The following is a 26,637-nucleotide window of genomic DNA, read 5'->3' on the forward strand; positions in this document are numbered from 1 at the left end:
TCGGACATGTTGGGACGAAATCTGACCGAGGCCGAGAGCCCACGTCAGTTTTGCGGGGTTGAAGGGTGGACGGAACCGGACCAAAATCTCGTCCGCGGTAGGATTACTAGTCCGAACTACGAGAACATGTCATTGTTCTTAGAATGTCCCTCTACAAACTATTTTCCAGCAAGATAATTCCATAGTTTATACCATGACCTTGGTGAAACCGCTGTTCGCCTCTCCGATCCCCCGGGTCCAGACAAAGGAGCAAAAAGTGTGGCAAAACCACCATCGAGGATTAAGTACGTACTATAGACTGAAAGGGCGGCACGCGCATACAGCTACTGAATCTAACCCTAAGAAAATCACAGAGACAGCCCATCATGTTCAATTCGATACTGCTACAGACCCGTTCAGGCGGTCCCTATGTCCCCCAAACAGCAAACATGGGGGGCATGCCCAGCGTGACCACCGACATCCCCATCTGCGCAGTCCTGATCGCATTCTACGTCGGGTTCGCCGCGACAAACATGACCATCTTCCAGATCAACCGCCGTCGACGCCATAAATTCATACTCTCTGGGCTTCTTTTCGGTTTTTGCATGGCACGGACCATAACGCTCGTGTTGCGCATCGCCTTGGCCACCCGTCCACACAACGTGCGGCTCTCCATCGCAGCGAATATTCTCGTCAACGCGGGCGTTCTCCTGGTGTACATTATCAATCTGATCCTCGCGCAGCGCATACTACGCGCGCAGCAGCCTCGCGTTGGGTGGCATCCGGTGACGCGCATCGGGACCATAACGCAGTATGCGCTGATCGCGGACGCGCTGGGCTTGGCCATCACCGCGACGGTGGTGTCCGCGTATACGCTTAATGCCGACACCCAGAGGCAGTGGCGCGATGTCCAGCTAGCGGCTATGACATACCTGTTGGTCTTCACGTGTCTGCCGCTCCTGCATATCCTTCTGGCTGTCATCCTACCACCGTCGCGACAGGCGGAGTCGTTTGGACAAGGCGGGGTGCTCCCAAAGGTGGCCATCGTGGCGGTCTCGTCGTGTCTAAGCGTCCTCATCGCGGGATTCAAGGTCGGCGTGAGCTGGAGTCCACCCCGTCCGAAGATCGACCCTGCCTGGTACCACTCCAAGGCGTCTTTTTATGTTTTCTCGTTTGTGCTCGAGATCTTGATACTTTGCGTCCTGACCCTTTCGAGAATCGACAAGCGGTTTCACATCCCGAATGGGTCGACAAGGCCTGGTGATTACAGCGGGGAGAGAAAGGTTTCCGACAAGGATCATCCTACCGTGGCTTATAGCATGGTTTATACCGTGGCTAATCCGATTCAAGGGGGAGACAAAGGAAAGGAGATCGTGATTGACGCCGGGATGAACTGGCCGACCCACGTGTTGTTGCAATATACGGTCCCGCTCGACCGTTCGACCGACCAAGATGTTCAGCACTTTACTGTTCATCACGTGTCCGTTTAGCTTATTTTTATTTTTATTTTTTATTTTTTGTGCACATTTTGTATTTAGCTGTCGAAAACTTGCATTTGTTGCAATGGTTTAGGGACCAAAAATGTTTTTGTAGCGTCAAATTTCAAATCGCCGTCTTGCCTGTTGTATGCCTTACTGTTTGCAGGCCACGCAACTGATTGACGTCGCGTGCTAGGGCTTGGGCTCTGGGAGTGGACGTGTGATGGCAATAGGTTTTCATGTATGTTTGATGGCGTTGATAGGCGGGGTCTGTTGCATAGTTGTAAGGAGGTTCAATCAAACGCGACTCACGTCCAATTAGATGTATCGCTCTTTCCACATGCACGGCTATGTTGGTGGACTAAGTACTCGAACCCGGAAGTGTCGACCGAAGAGCAGGGGGACTCGTAGCTGTAAGAGGATATTTTGCAAGCTGCATACCGCTGTCTTGTCACCCATCGCGGCAGTATCACCCCACTTTTCGGTTGCCCCTCTCCTTATAACTCCCCATGAGGTAGCTCTTTCAGCAGACCGCATCTCCTGGTCAAGGGGCAGTCAGTCGAGGCTTTGATGACGGTACTCGACATGGCACTCCGTCCAGACTTTGATGCATCCTCAATCATATGGTCCTGTCCACATATCATTCTGCTTCTTGTAGTGAGATAACTAGTGGGATCATTGATGTCTCAATCTACCTTGAATATGAAGATACAGCCAAAAAAAGTCCTTAGACCGGAATGCCGAAGTCTGGGGCCCCGTGAGCGGACAGCGCTTAGTGACAACTTCAGACTACCATTACCACCGTCTGAAATTTTGGATTGGAAGACATTCTCGGTCCTATCCTGGTTATAGCCATGGCGACTGCTGCCGATATTGTATGTGACAGCACCATGTGCATTATGCCTTTAAGAGAGTCAGGCTGGCATGGCTGTCTGTTTTCTCAGACCGACACATTGAGAATCGACAGCCCAAGGCAAGTGCTGGTTGAAACATATCGCCAAACCAAGGTAGCACATTGCCCAGTGCTCTATTGATTTCATTTCCAGAACAGGCTGTGGACACCCTGTCAAGATATCATTCCCCTTGCCTGCATATGGGAACTGAACCAAGAAGCAACCACGGCGGCTTCACAGATAGGTGTCATGAAACAGTAGATTACTCTCTCCATATACTCATCTTGTACTCGTGTCCTTTTCTCCATCCACCGGCGAAACACCATCCGCAGCAAAAGGCTCGGAAACTTCGGTCAGTTGACACGAATCGTAAATAGTGGCAAATTGAAAAGCTTTATCGCCGACCGGTTTTCAATAGAAGTGGGACTCGTTAGATAGTAGGTAGTATAGTGCTCATATACGGAGATTAGTTCTGTTTTGGGACGGGGCCGGGCGGCTGGAGTGTCAGAAATCTTGCTTCCAACCTTATAGTTTCCTAGATCTTTCAAGCTGTACTCCGTTCGGGGTACACTCTGTCCTCTTGAGTGACGGATCATCTGTTCTAAACCCGCAAGAGGCCGATCTTCCCGAGAGCTAACGCGGGGCGCGCCAACTAGAGGATTGAGCATTGCAGGCCCCTGGTAATTTGGTAAGGAAATGCTTACTCCGTCTCGATACATGATACAAACACGTGACGGGTAGGGTGCAGCAACGGACAATCATATACTCCGTACACCGCTCAACCATGCACAACAAAGCATAAATTGTCTGTGTGTCCATCAACTTATGATTGTTGAAATCGGTCTCTCTCTCCTGTCCCGGGTAGTCCGCGATCAAGGACGATCGATCACGGCGAAGTTTGCGAGTCGAGGCCCAAAGTACCGGCAATGGGCGGGAAGCCGGGCGGGCGGGCTCCAGCAATTAGTGAAACCGGTTATTTTACCGGGTTGGCATATATCATTGGGTAAGCCAGCACTGCCCTCCACTCCTCTCTCCACTTGATACTGTACTGCCCCGGCGGGTCTTTTTAGCGCCCGATAAGGGCTCAATAGACAATTCCATTCTTACCGCCACAATGATCCAGGGTCAACGAATAAAGTGCACTTACTGGCACAATCCCATTATGTCCAAACCACTGAATCAATGGTTTCACTGGGCAGGGGGATAAAATAGGTACGCCCACTTCAGGCGACAACCATTCGTTTCAGAGACATTTGAGTTACGGATTAATTGAGTAGTCATGCCAGAGTACAAAAACTGGTTCTCCACATTTTGCAGTTGTGTGTGTGGCAAGAAACGGATATGTAATTGAGTAAATCTGGCACGATGTACAATGAAAGACTGGTGAATAGTGATGGGTTTGGAAAAGATTGACAATCATTAACACGAGCTCTGAACATAAGCTATTTGACCTGCATAAAATCTATCAGATAAATACACGTGAGCGAATCGGGTCTTGAATTTAATATCCATGCCCATATCTATCAAGTTGCACTCAATCATGATTCACTTTGGAACAAGACTACTCTATACATTATTACAGGATCAAGCACTGGTTTCTCAACATCTAGCCAGTGATATCCAAACATAGCTGGGTTTCACTTTATTTGCGGCATTGCGGGTGTTACTGTGCTGATAAGGGCTTGGGGTTACATGGATATTAAAGAGGAAGGTGCTTGTATGAAGTCATTAATTACCATTTAACCTGAAACCAAGCGTTGATTGGAAATTAGCATGTACGGAGAAGAAGTACCATATTGAAACACGCCAAAATCAGGATCACGACGATCTTTACCCTATATGTAATGAACCATACTAGTATGTAGATCATTATGTCGAGCAATGTTGATCGCTACTGTGGCAGGTTACCGTGTCCAGTTGGAATGTTCAATTGCTGGTAAATCTTTGTGAAGATTGTCCTAATGGCAACAACCTAACTGTGTCTGCAGGAGGCATTGATATGTTGGTGGTTGAGAAAGAGAGTATTGGCGTCCCTTAAATGATTACACCGGACAAGTGGTTAAGTGGGTCCCAGTATCAGACTCATTACGCGGTTATCCACCACCTGCCGATCATGCACAACCAATACTAATAATAAATGAGCGTCTGTCGACTTGGATTACATTCCAACGCCCCACAGTTACTACTAGATATTCCATCGACCGAAACTTTACAGGTTCGATTCGGACGGTCGAATGCTGAGAGAGACCCACATAAAAGGGGTTTTGTGGCTCTTCTCTCTCGGCAAGGAAATGGAGAAAACAAACACGTCCATTTCCTTGCCGTTGACACCACTTTCTTCACTCACACCCTTGGCTTTTTCTGGGGTTGTCCGGTGTTAGCAAGAAGTCCAGCTCAAAGCCCCTTCGGTATAGGAAAATCTGATAGCCATGGTACACTAGAAAGGATCGTCGTCCTCTCCCTTCGCACTAGGAAGGTCTCCTCTTATCCTTGCTGGAACCTTGTTTCAACGACAGTCCCAGCTCGTGGAAGTCTCGTTTGTCTACGGTCCTCTTATCAGTCGACCCCGTACAGCCGTAGATACGCAGAGCTGAGTCGGCCTGTATATGTAAGTCTCTCTCTGTTGTCGCGCCCCCCCCTGCCTTCCCCCCAGATGGGCCACCAACAGATGCTAACTGCTCTCTCCTGCGTAGCGGCGCCATGTGGTCCGTCCCGTTATGGACCTACCCTCTCATAGCAGCATGTTCTTGGCTAGGTATGTCACTTTGTTGGCGGATACCTACTACGTGTCGGATGGATTGGTCTAACTGATGCTGTACAGCAATGCTCATCAGCATGCTGGCCTACTGGCTGGAGGCGGGAGAGCCGGTTTATGAGACGATGCGGGGATCGCGGACATTTCCGTATGCATTGCCCTGATAAATCACATCAGTGCCGTCCACCTAGCTAATCGGGGAAATATTCTAGGTTCATATCGGATATTGGATCGCAGGAACCGAAGCCCGTGTTTGTCTTTGGGAGTTTCCTTACGATGCTGTTTCTGAGTCTCTCGATCATTCTCAAACAATGGCCGAGGGAGAAAGACCAGATCGTTCAGAGATCACGATACACGGGCCCGTTCTGCACATATCTGTCCATTCTTTCTTCTATCATCGGGAGCATGGCGCTGGTTCTATCGGCGGTATTTGATAACAATCATTATCGAACATTGCATGATAATACGTCATTCATTTTTATGTGAGCTCCCTCCTCCCTCCTACTTGAAATCTTGTTGCTGTATATCCGTTTCTATTGTTGTTGGTCCTGAACTATACCAAGCCTTACCACTAACATGATACGCATAGAACCTCCTTCCTTCTCAGCGGAATATTCATTTGCGCAGACTACATCCAAGTCGGCATCCACAGCAACTGGGACCACGAAGTCCTAGTCAAAATCACCACAGTGCGACTCTTCATCGTCATTGTTGAACTTTTCCTTTCCCTCGCTTTCAAATGGGCGTCTATCAACACTAGCACGAAGCACCCATCAGCCATCCTCGAGTGGGGTATGCAGCCCTACCATCCGTTACCCCTTCTATCGCCAGACACAAGCTAACACCCAAGCAGTGGTCGCATTCCTTTTCACCGGCCATATCCTCTGCTTCTTCGTCGACCTTCATCCGCCATTCCGCACTTACCTTCTATACGAATACACATCGTTACCCATGTCCGAGATCCCATTCTGAGCGATTGGTGGGACGTACGAAAAGATATAGATTTACTTACCTTCCTTTCTGATTTTCTTATGTGTTGGAGTCGCGCGGTATTGAACTTCCGCGGCGGCATACCCATGATGTACCATGACTCAGGTTTAGACGTGGAGTCTGGGTTTCCAGGCCATTTGATTTCTTTGTATATACTTTGGAGAGTTCGGATACGTTTTTAGTATAGGATTTGATTCAAATAAACTTTTATATTGGTTTCTTTTTCTCTCCATCGATACTTGGGGGGGATGCGAATTTGCGGGGCATCCCAGAGTGCGGCCGCTGGCGGCCAGTCTTTGGTCCCGTTCTATGGGGTTTTCCCCAGTCACATCCCCCCCCCTTTCGCCGTTCGAGGCGAAGGTGGGGTCTTAGGGATCTGTCATGGGTGACTGTGACTGTCTTTTGATATGTTACGTCTGCCCAGAAAAATATAATGTTTTGTATTGCGAATAGCGGGCTTGTTACCTACTCTATCTGACTAGTTTTGCAGTCTCTGGATCAGCGCTGCAAATCACTGTTTGTGACCTCCATCACCGCGATCCAGGAAGGACTTGATCCTGACTCGTCGTTTCCTTCTCTCCCCTCCGGCTACTGCGCCTTGCCTTACAGCTTGACACACTAGTCATCCGTTGGGTTTACCGTATCGCAGAGAGCTCCCACTTCGTGCTCCTTTTGACTTTACATAATGCCCAAACCCAGCCTATCATTGGCTTGATTCTTGCCTCAGAAGACGGATGACCCTATTGGCAAGGGGTAGACAGGTACTTGTATTAACAATGCAAGGGCTCTGCAGAGTCGACCAATAGTGTAGAGCCAGTTGTCAGTGGACAGTCACCTTCATAGTTTTCATTAAAGTGTTGAACGTCGAGGGAGGCGAGCTCTCCGATACTGAATCTAATTTACCTGTACTGTGTCGGAAGTAGGAGACATATGGTAGGAATGAACAGGGATAGGAAAGGCAGGTGTTGATCTTATGTTAAATTTGTATTTTCACCAGTGCATAGAATATGTATGAATGGTGTAATCCATTCAAATGACTTGGTGTGGGTTATAGTGGAACGCAAAGAAGAGGCAATGCAAAGGGTAACTACCGGAAAAGATCCACATTCTTTTGTATCAAGGCTTCCTTTTGTTTCCCTTGCATACAATTCCTCCGCTCATAATGTGCCAGTCCGCGTGTGATGCAAGAGAAGCCGAAGTCTATATTATACGAGGGCGCAACATTAAGTCAATGTGTTGACCTCTTCTCTTTTGCTAACGGCTAGACACCTAGTTTCTCAGCAGCATTACCTTCCCCAAACCGTCTTGCGGAACCCTGGCTGGAGACTTTACTATGCTTACCGAAGTGAAAATACACGATATCCGCCGTCCAGGCTGCGATCTAGCTGATCTGAGAGCAAAGCTCATAGAGGACCTAAGGAGGCCTGGGAGTGAGAAACAGATTCCCTCTTTATTACTGTGGGATGAGAAGGGCCAGGAGCTGTTCGCAGACATCACGACTGCGCCAGAATACTATGCCTACCGTGCGGAGCTGAGCCTGCTGAGCCAGCGTGCTGAGGGGATTGCGGAATCGGTGAAACCAGGCACGGTGATCCTGGAGCTCGGAGCTGGGTATTGCAGAATTTCAGTCTGACACTGATGATTGAGTACTAACACCAAAAACCAGAAACTGCAAAAAGACGGGCGTGCTCTTACAGGCACTGCACCGACAAAGGAAACCAATCTCGTATTTTGCGCTTGACGTTGCATCGGATTCGCTCATCCAAAGCCTCGCACAAATGAGCCGTTTTCTGGGGAAGTCCAAGTATATATCCTGTCAAGGCCTCCTGGGGAGCTACGAGGATTGTTTGACGTTCCTCAATGAAGAAGAGGGCCAGAAGTTGTTGTGCATCCGCAACCGTCACTTACTGTTCCTCTGGCTCGGTAATAGCATCACCAATATGCCCTGGGAAGATTCGGTCGACATTGTGCGCCGCATGCTCTGGTCTTCAAATAGCGCTCTCCTAGTGTCAGTCGATGGAAACCAAAACCCGCAGTCCATCCAAATGGCATATGACATGCCCGATGGAAAGAACCGAAGGTTTCTGCGGAATGGATTGACGCATGCAAATTTGCTGCTGGACGAAGGGGTTTTCAACGCAGGCGATTGGGATTTGGAAGCCAAGTGGTATGCCGAGGACAAGGAACACCGGGCATACCATGTGGCGAAGCGAGAAATATCATTGACAGTAGATGGTAATATTGTTCAGATCGCAAAGGGAGAAAAGATCCATGCTATCACGAGCGCCAAGTGGACGACCGAGGAGGTAGAGAGACTGTGTGAAGCTGCTGGGGTGGAGCTGGAGCATTCCTGGATTGAGCCTGTCTACAATTTCGGTACGTCAGAGCTTGAATTTGCATCCCCTCTTCTTTTTTTAACGTTACTACGCTTGGATGTGAGACTAATTGTGTCATGGAAAAGGCTGTTATCTACTGGGAAACTGAAGGTACTTATGAAGCCAGTGGTAGAATATGTCGTTCTGGGGACCAATAATTCCACTATCCAGGATGCAGGGTATCCCTTTCTTCAATGAATACAAGTCAAACATGAATCGCTCTTTAGACATTCATTCCAGTGCCGTTCATTTATAATATACGGGAAGGTGCACCAACATATCTGTCTAGGACTTTGCAGACGCAGCAATAGCATTTAAACTATAGTCCAATCCAGGAATAAAGATCTCCTGACATTTGTAGACTAGTCGCAATGGAGATCAGACAACTGTCAGCAATGGAGTGATGCCGATGATGTTTCGGGTACTACGTGAATCCCGCGGTATTATAAATAGCATGTCTATTAGGTCAGGGGCACAAGAAATGGAGGGAAATCAAGTCGATCGATGGGAGGTGCGCTGTATCTGGTCCGCGTCGGCAGGAATGTGCAAGGGCGAACTCTGAAGATTGGAAAAGCAAGGGGGGGGCAAACTCCTGACTAAAAAGAGAGACACTCAGGCTAGCAAGGAGCCCACAGGCAGGACTGACTATATATGGCATCAGGCCGTGAATGGAGCTTGATAGGGTGTGTAAAAGCAATCTTCTGCACTTCATGAGGAACAGTAAGACTGATAAGTCACGACTACTACATTGTAGTGGTACCTCCACTGTGTGTTCGTGGACTCACTTCTCATACGATTTTACAAATATCTAGTTGGGGGTCAAGGCCTCGGCAGCAAAAAATCCAAAGACGCGAACAGCCTTCTCGGGGGAGCAAGAGTATAAAAAAAAGGAAGGATCCTTTTTACCGCTTCTTCCTTCAAGCGTTAGAATGGCAGCCAGACCCTCAGCGACCCTTGAATTGCGCAATGGGGGACAGCATGGCCCGGACTCGCAATTCGCACACTGCAGTCCCCAGCCACCGGTCGCGGTAAATGCATGTGTGCACGAGTTAATCGACAAGCGTTGCGATCAGAGCCCCGAGGCGCCTGCAGTGTGTGCCTGCGACGGCAATTTTACTTATCGGGAGCTGCAAAGACATGCCACAGCGCTGGGCCGACTGCTCTTGACTAGGGGCGTTGGCCCAGAAGTCATCGTCCCGTTATGCTTCCACAAATCCCGCTGGACCCTTGTTGCGGTCCTAGGCGTACTACATGCGGGAGGTGCTTTTGTCTTGCTAGATCCATCGCATCCTATGCAACGCCTGGAACTTATTTGTCAAACGGTCAATGCCGAGCTTATTCTCGCGTCGCCTGAAACTGCGTCACGGGCCAAAGATCTTGCTACGGAAGTGGTTGTTGTACACGAAGGGCTCGAAACGGAGAACGAGGCGATGAGCGATGGAAGGATTGCTAGCGGTGTGACCCCAACCAATGCAGCTTATGCAATGTTCACTTCAGGAACCACTGGGAAACCAAAAGGTGTGGTTATCGAGCATCGATCTATATCAACATCCTGCGTCGCCCATGGAGCGGCCACTACCCTTACACAGACATCACGGGTGCTACAATTCGCCTCCTACGCCTTTGATGCCTGTCTGTTAGAGGTTTTGACTCCCCTTGTGCATGGCGCCTGTGTCTGCATCCTATCTGAGGAAGAGCGGCGAGGAGACCTGGTCGGCGCTCTGCGCCGTTACGGAGTCAACACGGCTTTTTTAACGCCATCAGTCGCTCGTTCCCTAGATCCCATAGACCTTCCGATGTTGAAAACCGTCATTTTCACCGGAGAAGCAATGAACCAGAACGATATTGACCGATGGACGCCGCAAGTGGACTCAATTAATGCGTACGGACCGGCCGAATGTGCCATCCTGTCTTGCATAACCAATATCAGGAGGCCAACGGATATCCCCACCGTGATCGGCCGTGCGGTCGGAGGCAGCTGTTGGGTCGTTGATGAAAATAATGTTGAAGTCCTCCGCCCTGTTGGGGAGATCGGGGAACTGCTGATCGAGGGGCCTATCGTCGGCCGAGGGTATATCGGGAACCGCCAAAGCACGGCAGCTGCGTTCGTCAGTCGACCCCAATGGCTGAAGGAGTTATGGCCAGAAGTCACGGGACACGTATATAGAACGGGTGATCTCGCTCGCTGCCACAACGATGGGTTGATAGAATGCTTGGGTCGTAAGGACTCCCAGCTGAAGCTCAACGGTCAACGCATGGAGGCGGCTGAGATCGAACATCATCTCCAACAGCATCTACCAACGGGAAATCTCGCAGTAGATATTATTCAACCAAAGGATGACCCAGACTCTCATCTACTGGCCGCGTTTGTAGCGGTAGAGCGAATGGGTGGAATGGGTACAGAGGTCCACCTGACTGGGGCGAGCGACGAGTTTCGCGAGCTCACCCGCACGGTGCAAGGCAAGCTGCATGAGAAGCTCCCACGATATATGGTTCCATCTATCTTTTTGCCCGTGTCCCAGATGCCTCTGAGTATCAATGGTAAATTGAACCGCGGTTTCCTTCGCCAGCTAGGTAATTCTAAAACACGCCAAGAGCTACAGCAGTCGAAGCTGGAGGCACCTGTCAAGAGATCGACGCGCAATCCTGCTGAAAAGATCATCCAGTGCCTGTGGGCTGATGTTCTTCAAATCCCAGCCAATGAGATTGGAATTGATGATAACTTCTGGGAGCTGGGCGGAAGCTCGATCCGCGCCATGAGACTGGCTGCACTGGTGCTACGAAAGGGCTTCAAACTGACGGTGCATGATATCTGGACATCTGCAAGCTTGAAAGAAATGGCGGCAAGCCTGCGCGGACACTCGCCATTAGCTGGAGATTGTTCCTCGTTCGCGCTTTGTGGGAATGCGAGCCAACGAGAAGAGCTGATGGAGACGCTCGTACGGTATGATATTCAGCGATCAGAGGTCGAAGATGTCTACCCATGTACGCAACTACAGCAGGGTCTCTTTTCCCAAACGGCAAAGCGGTTCGGCGCATATACACTAATCCACAGATTTACATTGATGATGAACGTTGATCTTGAGCGGTTCAGGCACGCCTGGGAGAAGACAATCGAAGCCAATCCAATCCTGCGGACACGTATTATTCCCAGCAAGACCAGTGGGTTTTGGCAAGCTGTGATCCAGGGGCAAATTCCATGGGAGACCAGGGAGATAGATGATAAGATTCCCGAACAGTGGAGAGACTGGAAAATGGGGGAACGACTTGTGCGATTGGCATTGAGTCATTCAAACTCCCCACACTGTCCAGTCTTCTTTACACTGGTTATTCACCATGCTCTGATTGAAGATTGGGCGCTGCATCTAATCCTGCAGCAGGCCAACGCGGCATACAACGGACAAACATTGGAACGAAGACCCTTCAGTCACTTTGTGCAATTTTTGGATTCTCAGTCTCAGGCAGAGCTGGAAAACCACTGGAGACGACGTTTAACAGATCCGAACGCAACGGCCTTTCCAAAACTCCCGTCGCCACGATACATTCCTGTGCCGACGGCTTCAACGACGTTCAACATCCATCTGCCCTTGCAACGTTTTGGGCGCCAATCGAACGTGCCCAGCAAGGTTATGCTAGCGTGGGGTCTGCTAGTTGCACATTATACCGGCAATTGGGACGTGGTTTTTGGGCTAACGGTCGCTGGCCGCGGTGCAAGCATCCAGGGAATTGAGAGCATGACCGGCCCCACCATTGCGACTATTCCTATGCGGTTGCTTCTCAACCCCAGGGCAACGGTCGCGGATTCTCTGAGAAGGATACAGACACAATCTGCCGAGGACATGCCTTTTGAACAAATTGGTCTCCAACGTACGAGCCAGCTAGACCCCAAATATACCATCTACAACGAATTTCAAAGTCACCTCGTCATTCAGCCAGACGAAAGTGAATACACTCTGCCGCCCTTATTCTCAGGGCACCTCGAGGAGACGAAACTGTCAGATGTGAGCTCCTACGCAATCAACATGTCGATCAAGCAATCCACAAGCGCCCTGAACTTGAGCGTCACGTTCGATCCAGCTGTAGTCGAGGAGACACAAATAAATCGAATGATCTCTCAGTTTGATCACATCCTCCACCAGCTGCATCACAAATACGATGACCAAATCGGCAACATCCAGGCTATCAGCCCGTCGGATATGAAGGAGCTGCGAGAATGGAATGGTCAACAATGGAATCCAATTGACCAGTGTGCGCCCGAGCTCATTTACCAGCGTAGCTTGAACCAACTAGATGCACCGGCAATCTGCGCATGGGATGGCGATTTTACCTATCGTGAACTGGAAACGTACGCGGAACACCTGGCAAAACGATTAGCATGTCTAGGTGTGAAACCCGAGAGCTTTGTAGCGCTGTGCTTTGAGAAGTCTCGCTGGGTCAATGTCGCCATTCTGGCGGTCATGAAAGCAGGTGGAGCTTTTTCTCTGCTTGATAGCTCCTTTCCCATGGATCGGCTTCGACAGATATGCGGCCAACTTCAGGCGTCGGTCATCGTTTGCTCGACGGCCAAAACGTCTGTTGCGCGTAACCTGGGTATTGGTGAGGTTGTCGCTGTTGGTTCCAACGAAACAGAATGGATGTCTACGTGTCAGAAGCAGCCGTTGATTCCTCCGTCACCCGATAACACGATGTATGTCGTGTTCACTTCCGGGTCAACGGGCAATCCGAAAGGCGTTGTGATGACATACGGCAGTTGGTACAGTGGGGCGAAGGCCTACTGTCAGAAAATACGTCTCAATCAGCATTCCCGCGTGCTACAGTTCTCCGGCTACGCCTTCGATGCAAGTGTCTCTGACAGCGTCCTGCCTCTCATAGTGGGTGGCTGTATCTGTATTCCGTCTGAAAGTGACCGAATCTCCAACCTCCCGGGCACCATTACTGCCCTCCGGGCTAACTGGGTCTTACTTACGCCATCAATAGCGCGTATACTAAGCCCGGAGTCTGTGCCCTCTTTACAGACACTGGTCCTTGGAGGTGAAACAATGACCTCCGGGGACATTGAACAGTGGTCGCCTTATCTGCATCTCATCCAGGTTTACGCCCCTGCCGAATGCGCCGTGATAATGTGTGTACAGGAAATGCGAAAAGGCACAACACCCACCAATATTGGCAAATCCTTTGGATCCACCGGCTGGATCATCGACCCAGACGATTCGACACGCCTGTCCCCTGTTGGAGCTGTTGGTGAACTACTCGTCGAAGGTCCAGTCATAGCGCGTGGGTATCTGAATGAGCCGCACAAATCGGAGGCCTTTATTGAAAACCCTCCCTGGCTACACACCTTTCGAAATGCGCCTTGCAGATTGTACAAGACTGGTGACCTGGTTCAATATACTGCTAGCGGTGAGTTCTCGATCGTGGGCCGCAAGGACACTCAGATCAAGCTGCGGGGACAAAGGGTGGAGATAGCGGAGGTTGAACATCACTTACGGTGCTGCTTCCCTCACGCCGATCAAGTGGCCGTCGAACTTATCTTAGCTCAAGCTAGTGGAGACCCATTGCTGGCCGGCTTCATCTGTGAAACGTCTGTAGAGAGTGAGAGTATATTCCAAGCGGACAACGAGGGTTTCCGTGCAGCCGTGGCCATTGCGCTATCGCAACTCGAAGCTGCTCTACCGACGTTTATGGTCCCAGCCGTGCTCATTCCGGTGAATAGTCTCCCTATATCGGCCACGGGAAAGCTCAATCGGCGGGAACTGCGTGCACGAGCCAGCGAGCTGGGAGCGGAACAGCTTGATACATTCAGGATGGCGGAGAGGCGACCTTTTCGAGAGCCAACGACGCAAATGCAGAGGAAGCTACAACGAGCCTTTGCTGAGGTCCTGTCGTTGCCTCAAAATGAGGTCAGTATTGATGATCACTTCTTCCGACGAGGGGGCGACTCCCTCTCGGCCATGAGGCTGGTTGCCCTTGTCCGCGAAGCTGGGTGCACTCTCAGCGTTGGAGACGTTTTCACACGCCCGAGGATTGTAGATTTAGCAGAGAATATGGGATTCCAGAAAAACACACCTGTTGACGAGCCTCTACCTTTTAGTCTGGGTCCAGACCCAGAGTTGCGGCAGCATATACTGACGGCGCTTCTGGAACAATCTGACCTCAGCCACGACCAGATTGAAGACCTTTATCCATGCACACCAATGCAGGAAGGGTTAATGGCATTGAGTCTAAAAGACCCAGGCAAATATGTGGCACAATTTGTTTACGAGTTTGTCCCGGGTACTGACGAGGCTCGTTTCCGGGCCGCAATTGATACAACAGTGGCTGCGAACCCTATTCTCCGGACACGCCTCGCCCAGGGATCCACAGGGAGCTTTCAAGTCGTGGTGCGGGATTTACCCCGTTGGGAGGTCTACGGCAGCCAACAGGAATACGAGAGAAACTATCAGACACCGGTAATGGGTCCAAACGCATGTCTGATGCAGCCGACACTGATAAAACACCCCCCTCGGTTTGTTTTGACCATCCATCACGCGCTCTATGATGGATGGACGCTCCCTCTGCTCTGGGATCAGATCGACGCCGCATATGGGGGGCAACAGCTCGTGCGCCAACCATTCTCCTCATTTATATCTTATTTGCAACAGGTTGAAGACTCAACCGCTTTCTGGGCAGACGTGTTCAATGGGCTGAACGTGGCCATCTTTCCAAGTCTCCCATCCCCTGCCTACAATCCCCAGGCGAACTTGGCAGTTGGTCGCGAGATTCCGCTGACCCCCCGTGCTAACATGGACTTTACATTGACAATCGCGATCCAGTTGGCCTGGGGTATCATTCTGTCTTACTACACGGACAGTGATGATCTTGTCTACGGACTTACCCTCAGTGGTCGCAGTGCACCCGTATTTGGGATTGAGCGGTTCACAGGACCGACCATGACCACTGTGCCATTCCGCATGCAATTGGACCCAAGCCAGTCCATCCAACACCATGTGACTTGGATCCAGCAGAAACTGGCGGCGATGATGCTCCACGAGCAGACCGGCCTGAGGAAGATACAATCCGCCAGCGATGATGCTGCACGAGCGTGCCAGTTCCAGAATCAACTCATCATCCAGCCGCCCGCAGGGTCCAAGAGGACCGGACCCGCCACCGAGGTGAAATCGCAAGACGAAAACTACCGTGCATTTGCCAGTTATGGTATCGTTGTGATTTGCAACCTTCCTAAGGATCAGGATCGGCCCTTGGAAATCACCGCTCTTTATGACAAAACGATGATGGACCACTCCACGATGAAGAGAATGGTTGAACAATTTGAGTGTGTCCTTCGCCAAATTGTGTCGTCGCCCTCAGATGTTGCCGTGCAAGATGTTTCTCCACTTAGTCCGTCCGACTGGCAACAGCTGGCTGGCTGGAATGCAATGCTGCCGTCTACCAAGGAGCGTTGTTTGCATAAGTTGGTTGGCGACTCCTGTGCTTCACAGCCGGAGAAGGTGGCTGTTTCCGCCTGGGACGGTAACTTTACATTCGGGGAGGTAGCTTCCTGGTCTTCTCGGATTGCTTCTTTTCTTGTGGCCCGGGGTTTGCGCGAAGCATCCGTTGTACCCGTATGTCTGGAACGGTCGAAATGGTCGATTGTCACCATGCTTGCTGTGCTACGCACTGGGGCAACTGTGGTCTGTGTCGACTGCAATTTGCCCCCGGCGAGGGTACGGGATATCGTGGACCAAGTCAAGCCACAGATGATAATTGCGTCTACGGATACAATGAAGACGTTCGAGGGATGTGCAGTCACCGTACTCACTGTCCCGTTTGAAGACTTACCTCCCGACCACCAATCCATTTCCGTGAATGTGGAACCCGCCAGTTTGGCCTTTATCTTGTTTACATCCGGCTCATCTGGCCGCCCAAAAGGCATAATGATGGAACATCGCCAGATCTCCACCGGCATTCGGGATCACAGCGGACCACTTAACATTACCTCGTCAAGTCGAGCGCTCCACTTTGCATCCTATGCCTTTGACCTTATCTTGGCTGAGATCTTCACCACGCTTGTGATGGGGGGCACCGTCTGCGTGCCATCTGAGGCTGACAGGATGAATGGCCTGGAACGGTTTATCGCAGAAAAGCAAGTCAACTGGGCCATCCTGACCCCTTCCATGCTCGGCATACTTGATCCAGGCCGTGTTCCCAGTCTACAGACTGTTGTATCGGCTGGTGAAGCAATGAGTCGCAGCGTGGCCCAGCGTTGGGCTCCTTGCGTGATGCTAATCAACGGGTATGGCCCCGCGGAAACGACCGTCGTCTGTGCTGCCGGGCAAGTCATCCAGCAATTCTCAGACCGGGCCGACGGCACGATTGGGAGAGTCCACGGGGGAGCCGGCTGGGTGACGGTTCCCTCGGACCCGACACGGTTAGCCCCCCTGGGTGCGGTGGGCGAGTTGCTCATCGAAGGCCCTGCTGTGACGAGAGGCTATCTGAACAATTCGGAGGCGACGACAGCCGCGTTCATTGATGCACCGGAATGGCTGGTACGCTGGCGTCAGGGCAAGCCTTGTCGACTCTATCGAACCGGTGACTTGGTTGCGCTAAACGACGATGGATCCATCCGGTACATTGGTCGCAGGGATACACAGGTGAAATTGCGAGGCCAGAGGATCGAACTGGGGGAGATCGAGCATCATGTAAATCAGTATACTGGCGGTGGCACCGGAGTTGTCGACGTGGCGAACGTGGCTGGCTCCTCCGTGCTGTTTGCTTGTATTATCCACGGTCATAAATTGCCCAGTCACCTCCTAGAAGGTTCAGGGGCTGCCTGGGAGCTCTTCGAGCTCCCCACAGATGCCTTCCGAGAGACTGCCCGTACGCTACACCACCGGCTGTGCGAGTCACTTCCGTCATATATGGTTCCATCGCTACTTCTGCCTCTAAGGAGCGTACCCACAACAGCGAGTGGAAAGACCGATCGTTGTCGCATCCAGGAAGCGGTAGAAGCTCTGTCTCTCTCCGACATGCAGGCGTATGCTTCAACAGCACCTCCCGTCCGAAGACAGCCAACCAGCCCAGAAGAAGCGGCAATCCAGCAAGTGTGGGCAAGCGTACTAAACACCGCACTTGAGGCAGTCGGTGTGGACGACAGCTTCCTCTCGGTGGGTGGGGACTCGATAAGCGCGATGCAGCTCGTCATGCAACTGAACAGTATCGGCATCCGCACGACGGTGCAGGCCATCTTCCAACAGAAGACCATTGCGAGACTAGCCACCACCGTTGTCGACACACCCAAAGCAGTCACGAGCGAGCGGACGGTCTACACGCCCTTTAGTCTGTCGCCCACGCGATATTATTCCGAGTTGGACACCCTCCTGCAGTCTGCTCTGCCGCAGAGCGGGCTATCCAGCACTGACGTCGAGGACTTGTATCCACTCTCGCCAATTCAGCAGGGAATGTTGATCAGTCAATCTCGTGCGAATGATGTGTATAACAATCGCTTTTTTCTCATGGTCACCGCGAACGGTGATTCCCACACCGTCGCAGCTGATAGGCTTGTTGCCGCCTGGCATCAGGTCGTCACACGCCATCCAATGCTGCGATCATGCATCGTACCGAACAACTTATCGAGTGGGGCTGACCTGCAGCTCGTGCACCGCACCATCCCGAGAACGATGATTACCACCATCCTGCCTCCTCGTCCTGACCCGATGGCAGCACTCCAACACACGCGCCATACCACTGCCGCGCACGATGGGCAACCGCCCCACCACCTGACGCTGTGTCCGTCGTCCCAAAAAGGCGAAATTGGGCTCCTGCTCGAGATTAGCCATCTACTGACGGATGGGGCATCATTCGGAATCCTCCTCCGTGATCTGATCGATGCTTATGACGGGCGGTTACCCATCGGTGCGCTTGCATCGTATTCCACATATGTCGCCTACTGGCAGTCATTGAGCATGACAGTCAATCAAACCTACTGGACAGATTACCTGCACGATATTCCCACCTGTCTCATGCCAGCATCCAAGGTCATATCTCCGCCAGTGTCGGGGGGACGCTCCCTTCGCAGCATCAAAGTCGATCTCGGAAGCACAAGCGATCTCCGCCGGCTGTCGACCAATCATGATGTGACGCTAGCTACATTAATACATGTAGCCTGGGGTCTCGTCTTGCGATCATACACGGGGTCCGATGAGATATGCTTTGGCTATGCTAACTCGGGGCGCGACGTGGCGGATGTACCCGGCATTGTCGACGCCGTGGGCCCCTTCGTCACTATTCTCGTCTGTCGAATGCGACTGACTCCCGGTAACAATATCCATGCACTGGCGCGTTTGGTGCAGGAGGATTTGATCCGGAATGCCCACCACCAGCATGTTGCGCTAGGTGACATTTATCGTGACGTCGGCCGTTCGAATATGCCTCTCTTTAACACCGTGTTATCTTTCACCAATCAAAAACCGGTGAGGCAAGACGGCTCTATCCTGTTAAAGATGGTGAGTGAAGATGGTGCGAACGAGTATGACCTCAACGCGGGTGTGGTGGTCGGTGAGCATCAGATCTCTATCACCCTGGACTACTGGTCTTCTTTTTTGTCCGACCAACAGGCGACCATGATAATGGATACTTTCGAGCACACCATCCACCAACTCGAGGCCGACATTCCCGAGCGGACCATTGGTCAGATGGGAATGCTCGGCCCGGCCGGAAGAAGGTTTATAGAGGCCTCGAACCGCCATCTGCCACCACCAGGAGTCAACTGCCGCGTGCATGACCTGGTCTCACAACGCTGCCGGGCGCAGCCGGATGCTCTCGCAGTCTGCTCTCACGATGGAAAACTCACCTACGAGGCCCTCGAAACCCTGGCATTGGATCTAGCGCAGCACCTCGCGCGTGATTACGGTATTGGCCCTACGATGTTTGTCCCCATCTGCTGTGAGAAATCACACTGGGTTGTGATATCCATACTCGCAATCCTAAAAACAGGGGCAGCCTTTGTTCTCATGGACCCCACACATCCGCGCGAGCGGCTTGAAGATATCTGCCGGCAGGTTAAGGCCCCCTTGGTCATGGTATCGAAGGCTCAGATGGTGAAGGCGGAGACACTCGCCCCGCGGAGCCTAGTTATCGGAGGACCCGATGCCGCGTGGTCTACGGCAGAAGTGACACCTATCATGAAGACAGTCTCACCAGAAGACCCTGCCTATGTAATATTCACGTCTGGCTCAACGGGCCGAGCCAAGGGAGTTGTGATATCACATTCAAATATGTGTACAAATGCAACGACCAACGGATCCCACATTGGAATCAAACCCTTCTCCCGGGTTCTGCAGTTCTCGTCATACGCCTTTGACGCCAGTGTCCTGGAGCTGTTGTTTACCCTGCTTGCTGGGGGATGTATCTGTATCCCCTCCGACGCGGAGCGCGTGGGCGATCTTGAGGGGGCCATCAACCGGCTCGAAGCGAATTGGGCATGTTTAACACCTTCTGTGGCGCGAGTGATAGAGCCGACAAAGGTCCCCAGTATTCGTACCCTCCTATTGGTGGGAGAATCTGTGGCACCGGGGGATGTCACCAAATGGAAACCGTTTGTGGAGCTGCATGTCGGTTATGGCCCTGCAGAATGTGCCATTATAAGCACCGCGCGTCCCCGCTTACAGGACGTTAATGACGTGACCAATATCGGGCACGCATTTGGCAGTGCGGCCTGGATTACCGATGCCGCGGACCCTTCGGTACTGGCGCCGGTGGGTGCCGTCGGTGAGCTCATCATCGAGGGCCCGATTGTAAGCACAACGGGCTATTTGGATACCAGCGATACTTCAGCGCAAGATGCCTTCATACCCCCTCCCGCCTGGTTAGGTCAGGTATGTGCCCAGGACGGACGGGAGCCCGGGTGCCTCTATCGCACGGGAGATCTCGTCCAGTATGAGCCGGCAGACGGGTCCATGAGATACATTGGCCGCCGGGATACACAGGTAAAGTTGCGCGGGCAGCGAATCGAACTGGCGGAGATCGAATTCCATCTACGTCGCGGCTTCCCGTCAGCCAACATCGATGTAGTCGCCGACGTTTTGAGCATTAGACAGAGACCCTCTATGCTTGTGGCCTTCGTTTCGGAACCTCAGAAGATTTCCGGCTTGACAATAGAGGAAGACGGCCTCATCGGCGTGTGCGATGCTTCCTTCCAAAGGGCGATCACCGCGGCTGTGAGGCACCTAGACCAGGTTTTGCCAGTGTTCATGGTTCCCAGTACCTTCATTCCTGTTCGACGTATCCCACTGAGCCATACTGGCAAGGTCGATCGTCGTTCTCTTCGCGCAGTAGCCGAAGGTCTTTCGGAGAATTTCTTGAATGGATGTATGGCCATCTCGGAGGAGTCCACCACTGAAGATCTGCCGATTACTCCGGCTGAACACGCGTTCCAACTCTTGTTCGCCGATGTCTTCAACCTGGAGAACGTGAAATCCATTCGCAGGGATGATCACTTTTTTCGTCTTGGCGGCGACTCGATCCTTGCAATGGCGTTGATTCCCAAAGCCCGAGAGGCAGGATATGTCATCACTATGGCTGATTGTTTCCAACATCCCAGGCTGCGCGACCTGGCTCAAGCGGCACGATTGACACACAAAGGTCCTACGCACGATGCGGTCAGGCCTTTTGCGCTCATTCCCAACGCTGGATCCAGCGACTTGGCCCGTTTTGCAGCGACCTGCTGCGGTGTCCCCATTGCCGATGTCCAGGATATATACCCCTGTACCCCAATGCAAGAGGGGCTGATGGCTCTTTCCACCAAGTCGACTAGAACAGTAAACCCCTACGTCGTGACCTTTCGGTACAACCTCGACTCTCACGTTGATCTCGACCGCTTCCAGGCTGCCTGGGGAGCGACTGCAGCAGCAAACCCGATCCTTCGCACGCGCATGATCCAATCAGATCACCCTCCTGGCACGTGGCAAGTGGTCATAGCTAAGTCTCCCCAGTTTCGCCATTTCAACAGCCGGGTGGAACATAGTCGGTACCTCGAAGCACAGCCCTGGGGTCTTGGAGAGCGCCTAGTGGAACTTGCTCTAGTCAATTCCGGACCGAACGGTGCAGTGCAATTTCACCTCACGATACATCACGCTGTATACGATGGGTGGTCGATCCCTGCTCTGTGGCGTCAGGTCATCCAAAGCTATCATGAACCCTCTACGCCTCTACTTCCGCGATCGCTGAGTCCTTTTATTCAATACGTGCAACGGCAATTGGAAGAAGCGGCTGCACACTGGCGCGCTGAATTTTCGCACCTCCATGCGCCCGTTTGGCCGACCCTACCCTTGACACAACGGGGACGCGCAGCACCCACGTACTGCTCGATACGCCGAACATTGGCAAATTCTATTTCCGGCACGGGGTTGGAATTTACCACAACCAGCGTGGTCCACCTCGCATGGGCACTGCTGATGAGCTGCTACACTGACTCGGACGATGTTGTGTTCGGTGCCATACTCAATGGCCGCAGGGCACCTGTGGTCGGAATTGAAGATATGACTGGGCCAGCGATTACAACACTCCCCTTGCGAGTTCGTCTTGGTCTTAATACTGATACAGTCGCGGAATCCCTGTCTACTATCCAGGCGCAAGCAGTGACACGCATTCCCTTTGAACAATTCGGTCTGCAGAATATACGACATCTAAGTAGCGAGGCTGATCAGGCATGCCAGTTCCAGTGTCACCTGGGTATACAGACTTCCCACCTGACATCAGACGTACAAGAGGGGTCCAACTTGTTTGAGCTCATTGATTCTGACTATGACAATCTTGTCGCGTTCTCCGAATATGCATTGATGGTTATCTGCCATTTGGACGCCGCTGACAAGTCCACTGTTACCGTGGAAATCAACTATAACGAGCTGGTCGTTTCGCCCGTCATGGCAGGAACAATCCTTGGGCAGTTTTCTCACCTGCTGCAGCAACTTCCCCGAAATCTGCAAACTCCATTATCCCAGCTTGATCTGGTTAGCGATGAAGATCGGCGTCAGCTGCATGAATGGAACCATAGTGTACCGCCCTCGCATGATGTCTGTCTTCATGATTTTGTCCTCCGGCATACGGTCACAACGCCGAACGCAACGGCTGTGTCTGCTTGGGATGGCGACCTTACCTATGCACAGTTAGATGTTCTTTCTCAAGATATGGCCAGTCAGCTACGATATCTTGGAGTGCGATCGGGCTCACTAGTACCATTGTGCATGCAGAAATCCAAATGGGCAGTAATCACGATGCTATCCGTTCTCAGAGCCGGGGGGGCGTGTGTCCTGCTAGACGCCGGCCATCCGGTTGAATATATTAAAAGTATCATTGGACGAGTGCAGGCAAATCTCGTCCTAACTTCTCCAGCTACCAGGCACCTTATACAAGTCAAAAGCGATATCCGGGTCGAAACTGTCCCACTTCAAAGTCCCGAATCGGCAGCAGCCGACAGCTCATGGCTACCCCCTTCATGCAACGATACCGCATTTGTTATCTTCACCTCGGGGAGCACCGGTCAGCCTAAGGGGATTCTCATGGAACACTCCCACCTCTGCACTAGCATTCGGGCCCACACGCCGGGCATGGAGATTACTTCATCCAGCCGCACTCTGCACTTTGCCTCGTACGCTTTTGACGCCAGCATTTATGAGCTATTTACTACCCTTTGCAACGGCGGCTGCGTCTGCATCCCCTCGGACACAGACCGTTTGAGCAATCTAGCTAGCTATATCCGGGCAGCGAATGTAACGTATGCTATCATGGCTCCGTCGCTAGTCAATCGTTTACTGCGACCAGACGAGGTTCCTAATTTGGAAGTCGTGTCTCTCGGTGGGGAAGCTGTCACGCAGGACATCGTCGACACCTGGACAGGTCGTTTCACCGTGGTCAACGGATATGGGCCGGCAGAGGCCACCATCTGCGCAGTCAGCCGCATCGATCCCGCGAACTGGCCCGTAGGGAAGATTGGGCCGGTCACCGGCGGTGTGGGCTGGATCACAACCCCATCGGATGTTTCACGTCTCGCCCCTATCGGTGCTGTAGGAGAATTGCTTATCGAGGGTCCCATCGTCACCCGCGGGTACCTCAATGACCCCGAGCGGACCGCTGCAGCCTATATCCCGGCTCCTGACTGGCTGGCCGATATTCGCGGACTCGGGCCTGGGGATCACAACAAGATTCGCCTCTATCGCACGGGCGATCTCATGCAATATACGAACGATGGAGGCATCAAGTTCGTAGGCCGCAAAGACACACAGATCAAACTGCGAGGGCAGCGTGTGGAACTAGCGCAGGTTGAGCACAATGTGCGGATGTACTTCTCAGACGCATCTGAAGTTGTGGCGGAAACTGTCCTTCGCGATGGAGTCCCCGTCTTGATCGCCTTTATTGCTAAGCACCTCCATGAATGCGACATGCCGCACACTGATACCTTAATCTCTACCCCCAGCGCTATGTTTCGAGAACAGGCTCAAAATGCAACTGCTCGCCTCAAAGAAACCTTGCCGGTATATATGGTGCCGTCGGTCTTCCTTGAGCTGGCGCGGGTGCCGCGGACTGCCAGTGACAAATTGGACCGTCGGAGACTTCGTGATTATGTTGCCAGGCTGTCGCTAGATCAGTTCCGAGCGTTCTCGTTGAATCCCTCTGAAAAAGGTCCCAGCCGGGAAATGACGCATCGGGAACACCTCTTCCAGGAACTGTGGGCCGAGGTTCTCTCTGTCCCTTTGGATAATATTGGCCCTGATGACGACTTCTTCAACATGGGCGGAGACTCAATCCGAGCCATGAGACTCACCAGTCTTCTGCGGCCTAGGGGCCTTGCCTTGACTGTTCCTGATATATTTTCATGGCCCACACTTTCTCAGCAGGCTCGTGAGGCGAAGGAATTTTCAAACCATGGCGGCGATGCTCTATATCGACCGGGTTCCTTAGTCGGCATTGACTCGGAGGAACTGGAAACCTTTGCTGCTGCTCAATTGGCGCCCTTCTTGGGCTCACCTGCCACCGTCCGACCTTCTGACGTCGAGGATATGTTCCCCGTGACTGAGTTCCAACGCCGGTTCCTTGAGCCAGTCGAAGTCCAATACATGCAGTTGACTCTACCACCTGACCTAGACAAGGATCGTCTAGTAGGCGCCTGCCGAGCGATGTTGGACCGCCATCCCATTCTGCACTCCGCCTTCGTCCCCGATCAGCAAGGGGACGGCTACCTCCAGGCTCTGTTACGCCGACCTGAACATGATTTCACGCTGTACACCATCAATACTGATGGTACGCAAGATTTTGAGGCCTTTATTCACCGCTTTTGCTTGGAGGACGCTGCCAAGGGAGTTCCCTGGGGGGCTCCAGTCTTCCGCGCTGTTCTTGTCTCACGGTCCGTGGGCGTGTCTTCTTGTGACCCCGCTGCTGCTCTCCTTCTCCGCATATCCCATGCCCAATACGATGGGCAGTCCTATCATTTCATTTTGCGGGACTTGGCCTCTGCATATGATGGCGATGCGGCATCTGATCAGGTACTGTCTCCTCCATCTTTCCCGGCCTACCTTCAGTATCGCCAGGCGCAGGCAAGCACAAGAACCTTTCGGTTTTGGACAGAGTATCTGCAGGACGCGGAAATGACTCCCCTGGACCTACCAATTCCCACCAAGACAACTTCTATGGAAACCTGCCAGAGTTGTGATGGTTCTGGTGTGGCAATTTACAATAAAACCATCCCGATGCCGACCACACCCAATGGAATCACCATTTCGTCACTTATCAAGGCGGCCTGGGCTATTGTCCTGTCCCAGGTCACCGGGAGATCCGACATCGTCTTCGGCCACGTCCTGAACGGCCGCGACGTGCCTCTTGAAGGCGCCCACGCCATCTCCGGCCCCTGCGTGACGGTGTCGCCTATCCGGATCAAGGTTCCTCAGGGGTCTTCTAGTCACGTTTCAAACTTCCTGAAGCACGCCCAACATCAATACATGCACGCCATGCCCTACGCAAACATCGACTTTGAGCTCATCCGGCAACACGCGACCTCATGGGCGGCAAACACATCCTTCAACAGCCTGGTGACGCACCAGAATGACGGCGATATCAGAACCGATATCGACTTTGCGGGGCATCAATGCCCCTTTCGCATTCGGTTAGTTGGTGGGACGCCAGTTTGTCATGTTGTTACCATGCCCCTGGCCCATCCGATGCTGAAGGGCGAAGAAAATCAAGGTCAAGGCCAGGTTCAAGGACAAGCACAGTTAGGCGTGCGGTTGGTTATTTCCAAGGGCAGGATCACATCTGCGGCCATGGAAGGGTTGCTTGAGAGGTTATGTAGCGTTGTCGGAGATTTGGGTTGTGGGGTATTTCCGGATTTGGAGCGGGTTGGATCATGTTTAGGTTGATGACTTTGATTTAGTCTTCACCTCGAATTCTGTTTCTGTATTTTATTTAGCGATTCTAGGCTGTTGGCTTTTCTTGTAGATGTAGCCGACTAAATATCATTGACTATCTATGTATCTATTTATTTCTCTCTTGTCGTGGCTCTAAATATAAGATTAATGCGTGTGATTACTCACCAAGATATTCAATGGTATCATCATCATCGTCACCTCGCAATGCCTGAAGTATTCAAAGCGTGTCAAGCCTCCTTATATATTCTCCGCATTCCCAGATCTGTTGGATGGGGGTGGCCTTCCCTAGCTTTGATTGGTCTTCGGATGCTGGCATCGACCTTGCGTCGTGATTGAGCATCTCGTACACTGTGGTTTCAGGGTCGAACTCGTTTCGAAGGAACAATATCGGGGGGTATGCAAAAGCCCTTTCAGACCGGTCAAGTTCGGTGTGGGGAAACGACCGACGACAGCCCAATCCTGCGACTATGTCGTTTGGTTTGCTAGATGTACATACGGAGTACTCTAGTTTCATCTGCGAAGACTGTTTGCCATGGACCGGGTATCTCTTCTCGACAGTCCAGTCAGGCCGGCCGGTTTTTACTCTCTTTCGGATGATATCACGGCCTTGAGTTGAAGTTGAGTTCAAGGAGTGGGACATACCAACCGCTTGTTCCCGCTGTTGGGATTGACCCCTGACCTGGCCGGGGCCCGGGCCGAGGCCTGCGCGGGTGGCCTGGCGAGCACCTACTTGTTTGGGTTTAGCTCCAGGCCACCGTTGTGTTTTGGCCTGAG

General features: G+C 52.2%; 4 protein-coding genes across 4 annotated transcripts; all 4 read left to right on the top strand.

Moving 5' to 3' along the window:
• Positions 1–365: 365 nt before the first annotated feature.
• BDW47DRAFT_132730 (uncharacterized protein) lies at positions 366–1,653 on the top strand (the record flags this gene model as incomplete). Its single annotated transcript, XM_024817645.1, has 2 exons — positions 366–1,310; positions 1,624–1,653. The coding sequence occupies 2 exons, from the start codon at positions 366–368 to the stop codon at positions 1,651–1,653; spliced, it is 975 nt and encodes a 324-aa protein (XP_024670542.1).
• Positions 1,654–4,671: 3,018 nt separating this feature from the next.
• Positions 4,672–6,106, top strand: BDW47DRAFT_48297 (putative FK506 suppressor Sfk1). The gene is made up of 6 exons (XM_024819143.1): positions 4,672–4,958; positions 5,044–5,105; positions 5,172–5,253; positions 5,318–5,587; positions 5,695–5,897; positions 5,959–6,106. Exons 2-6 carry the CDS (start codon positions 5,051–5,053, stop codon positions 6,075–6,077), a joined length of 729 nt encoding a protein of 242 aa, XP_024670543.1. The 5' UTR covers positions 4,672–4,958; positions 5,044–5,050; the 3' UTR covers positions 6,078–6,106.
• Positions 6,107–7,428: 1,322 nt separating this feature from the next.
• On the top strand, positions 7,429–8,579 carry BDW47DRAFT_118645 (histidine-specific methyltransferase; the record flags this gene model as incomplete). The annotated part of the gene is made up of 3 exons (XM_024815242.1): positions 7,429–7,706; positions 7,762–8,471; positions 8,557–8,579. The coding sequence occupies 3 exons, from the start codon at positions 7,429–7,431 to the stop codon at positions 8,577–8,579; spliced, it is 1,011 nt and encodes a 336-aa protein (XP_024670544.1).
• A 605-nt stretch (positions 8,580–9,184) lies between these two features.
• On the top strand, positions 9,185–25,972 carry BDW47DRAFT_108377 (uncharacterized protein). The gene has a single exon (XM_024813216.1). The coding sequence runs from the start codon at positions 9,400–9,402 to the stop codon at positions 25,852–25,854; it is 16,455 nt and encodes a 5,484-aa protein (XP_024670545.1). The 5' UTR covers positions 9,185–9,399; the 3' UTR covers positions 25,855–25,972.
• The last annotated feature ends 665 nt before the right edge of the window (positions 25,973–26,637 follow it).

Source organism: Aspergillus candidus (assembly GCF_002847045.1).
Source record: "Aspergillus candidus strain CBS 102.13 unplaced genomic scaffold BDW47scaffold_34, whole genome shotgun sequence".
Taxonomy (NCBI): Eukaryota; Fungi; Ascomycota; class Eurotiomycetes; order Eurotiales; family Aspergillaceae; genus Aspergillus; species Aspergillus candidus.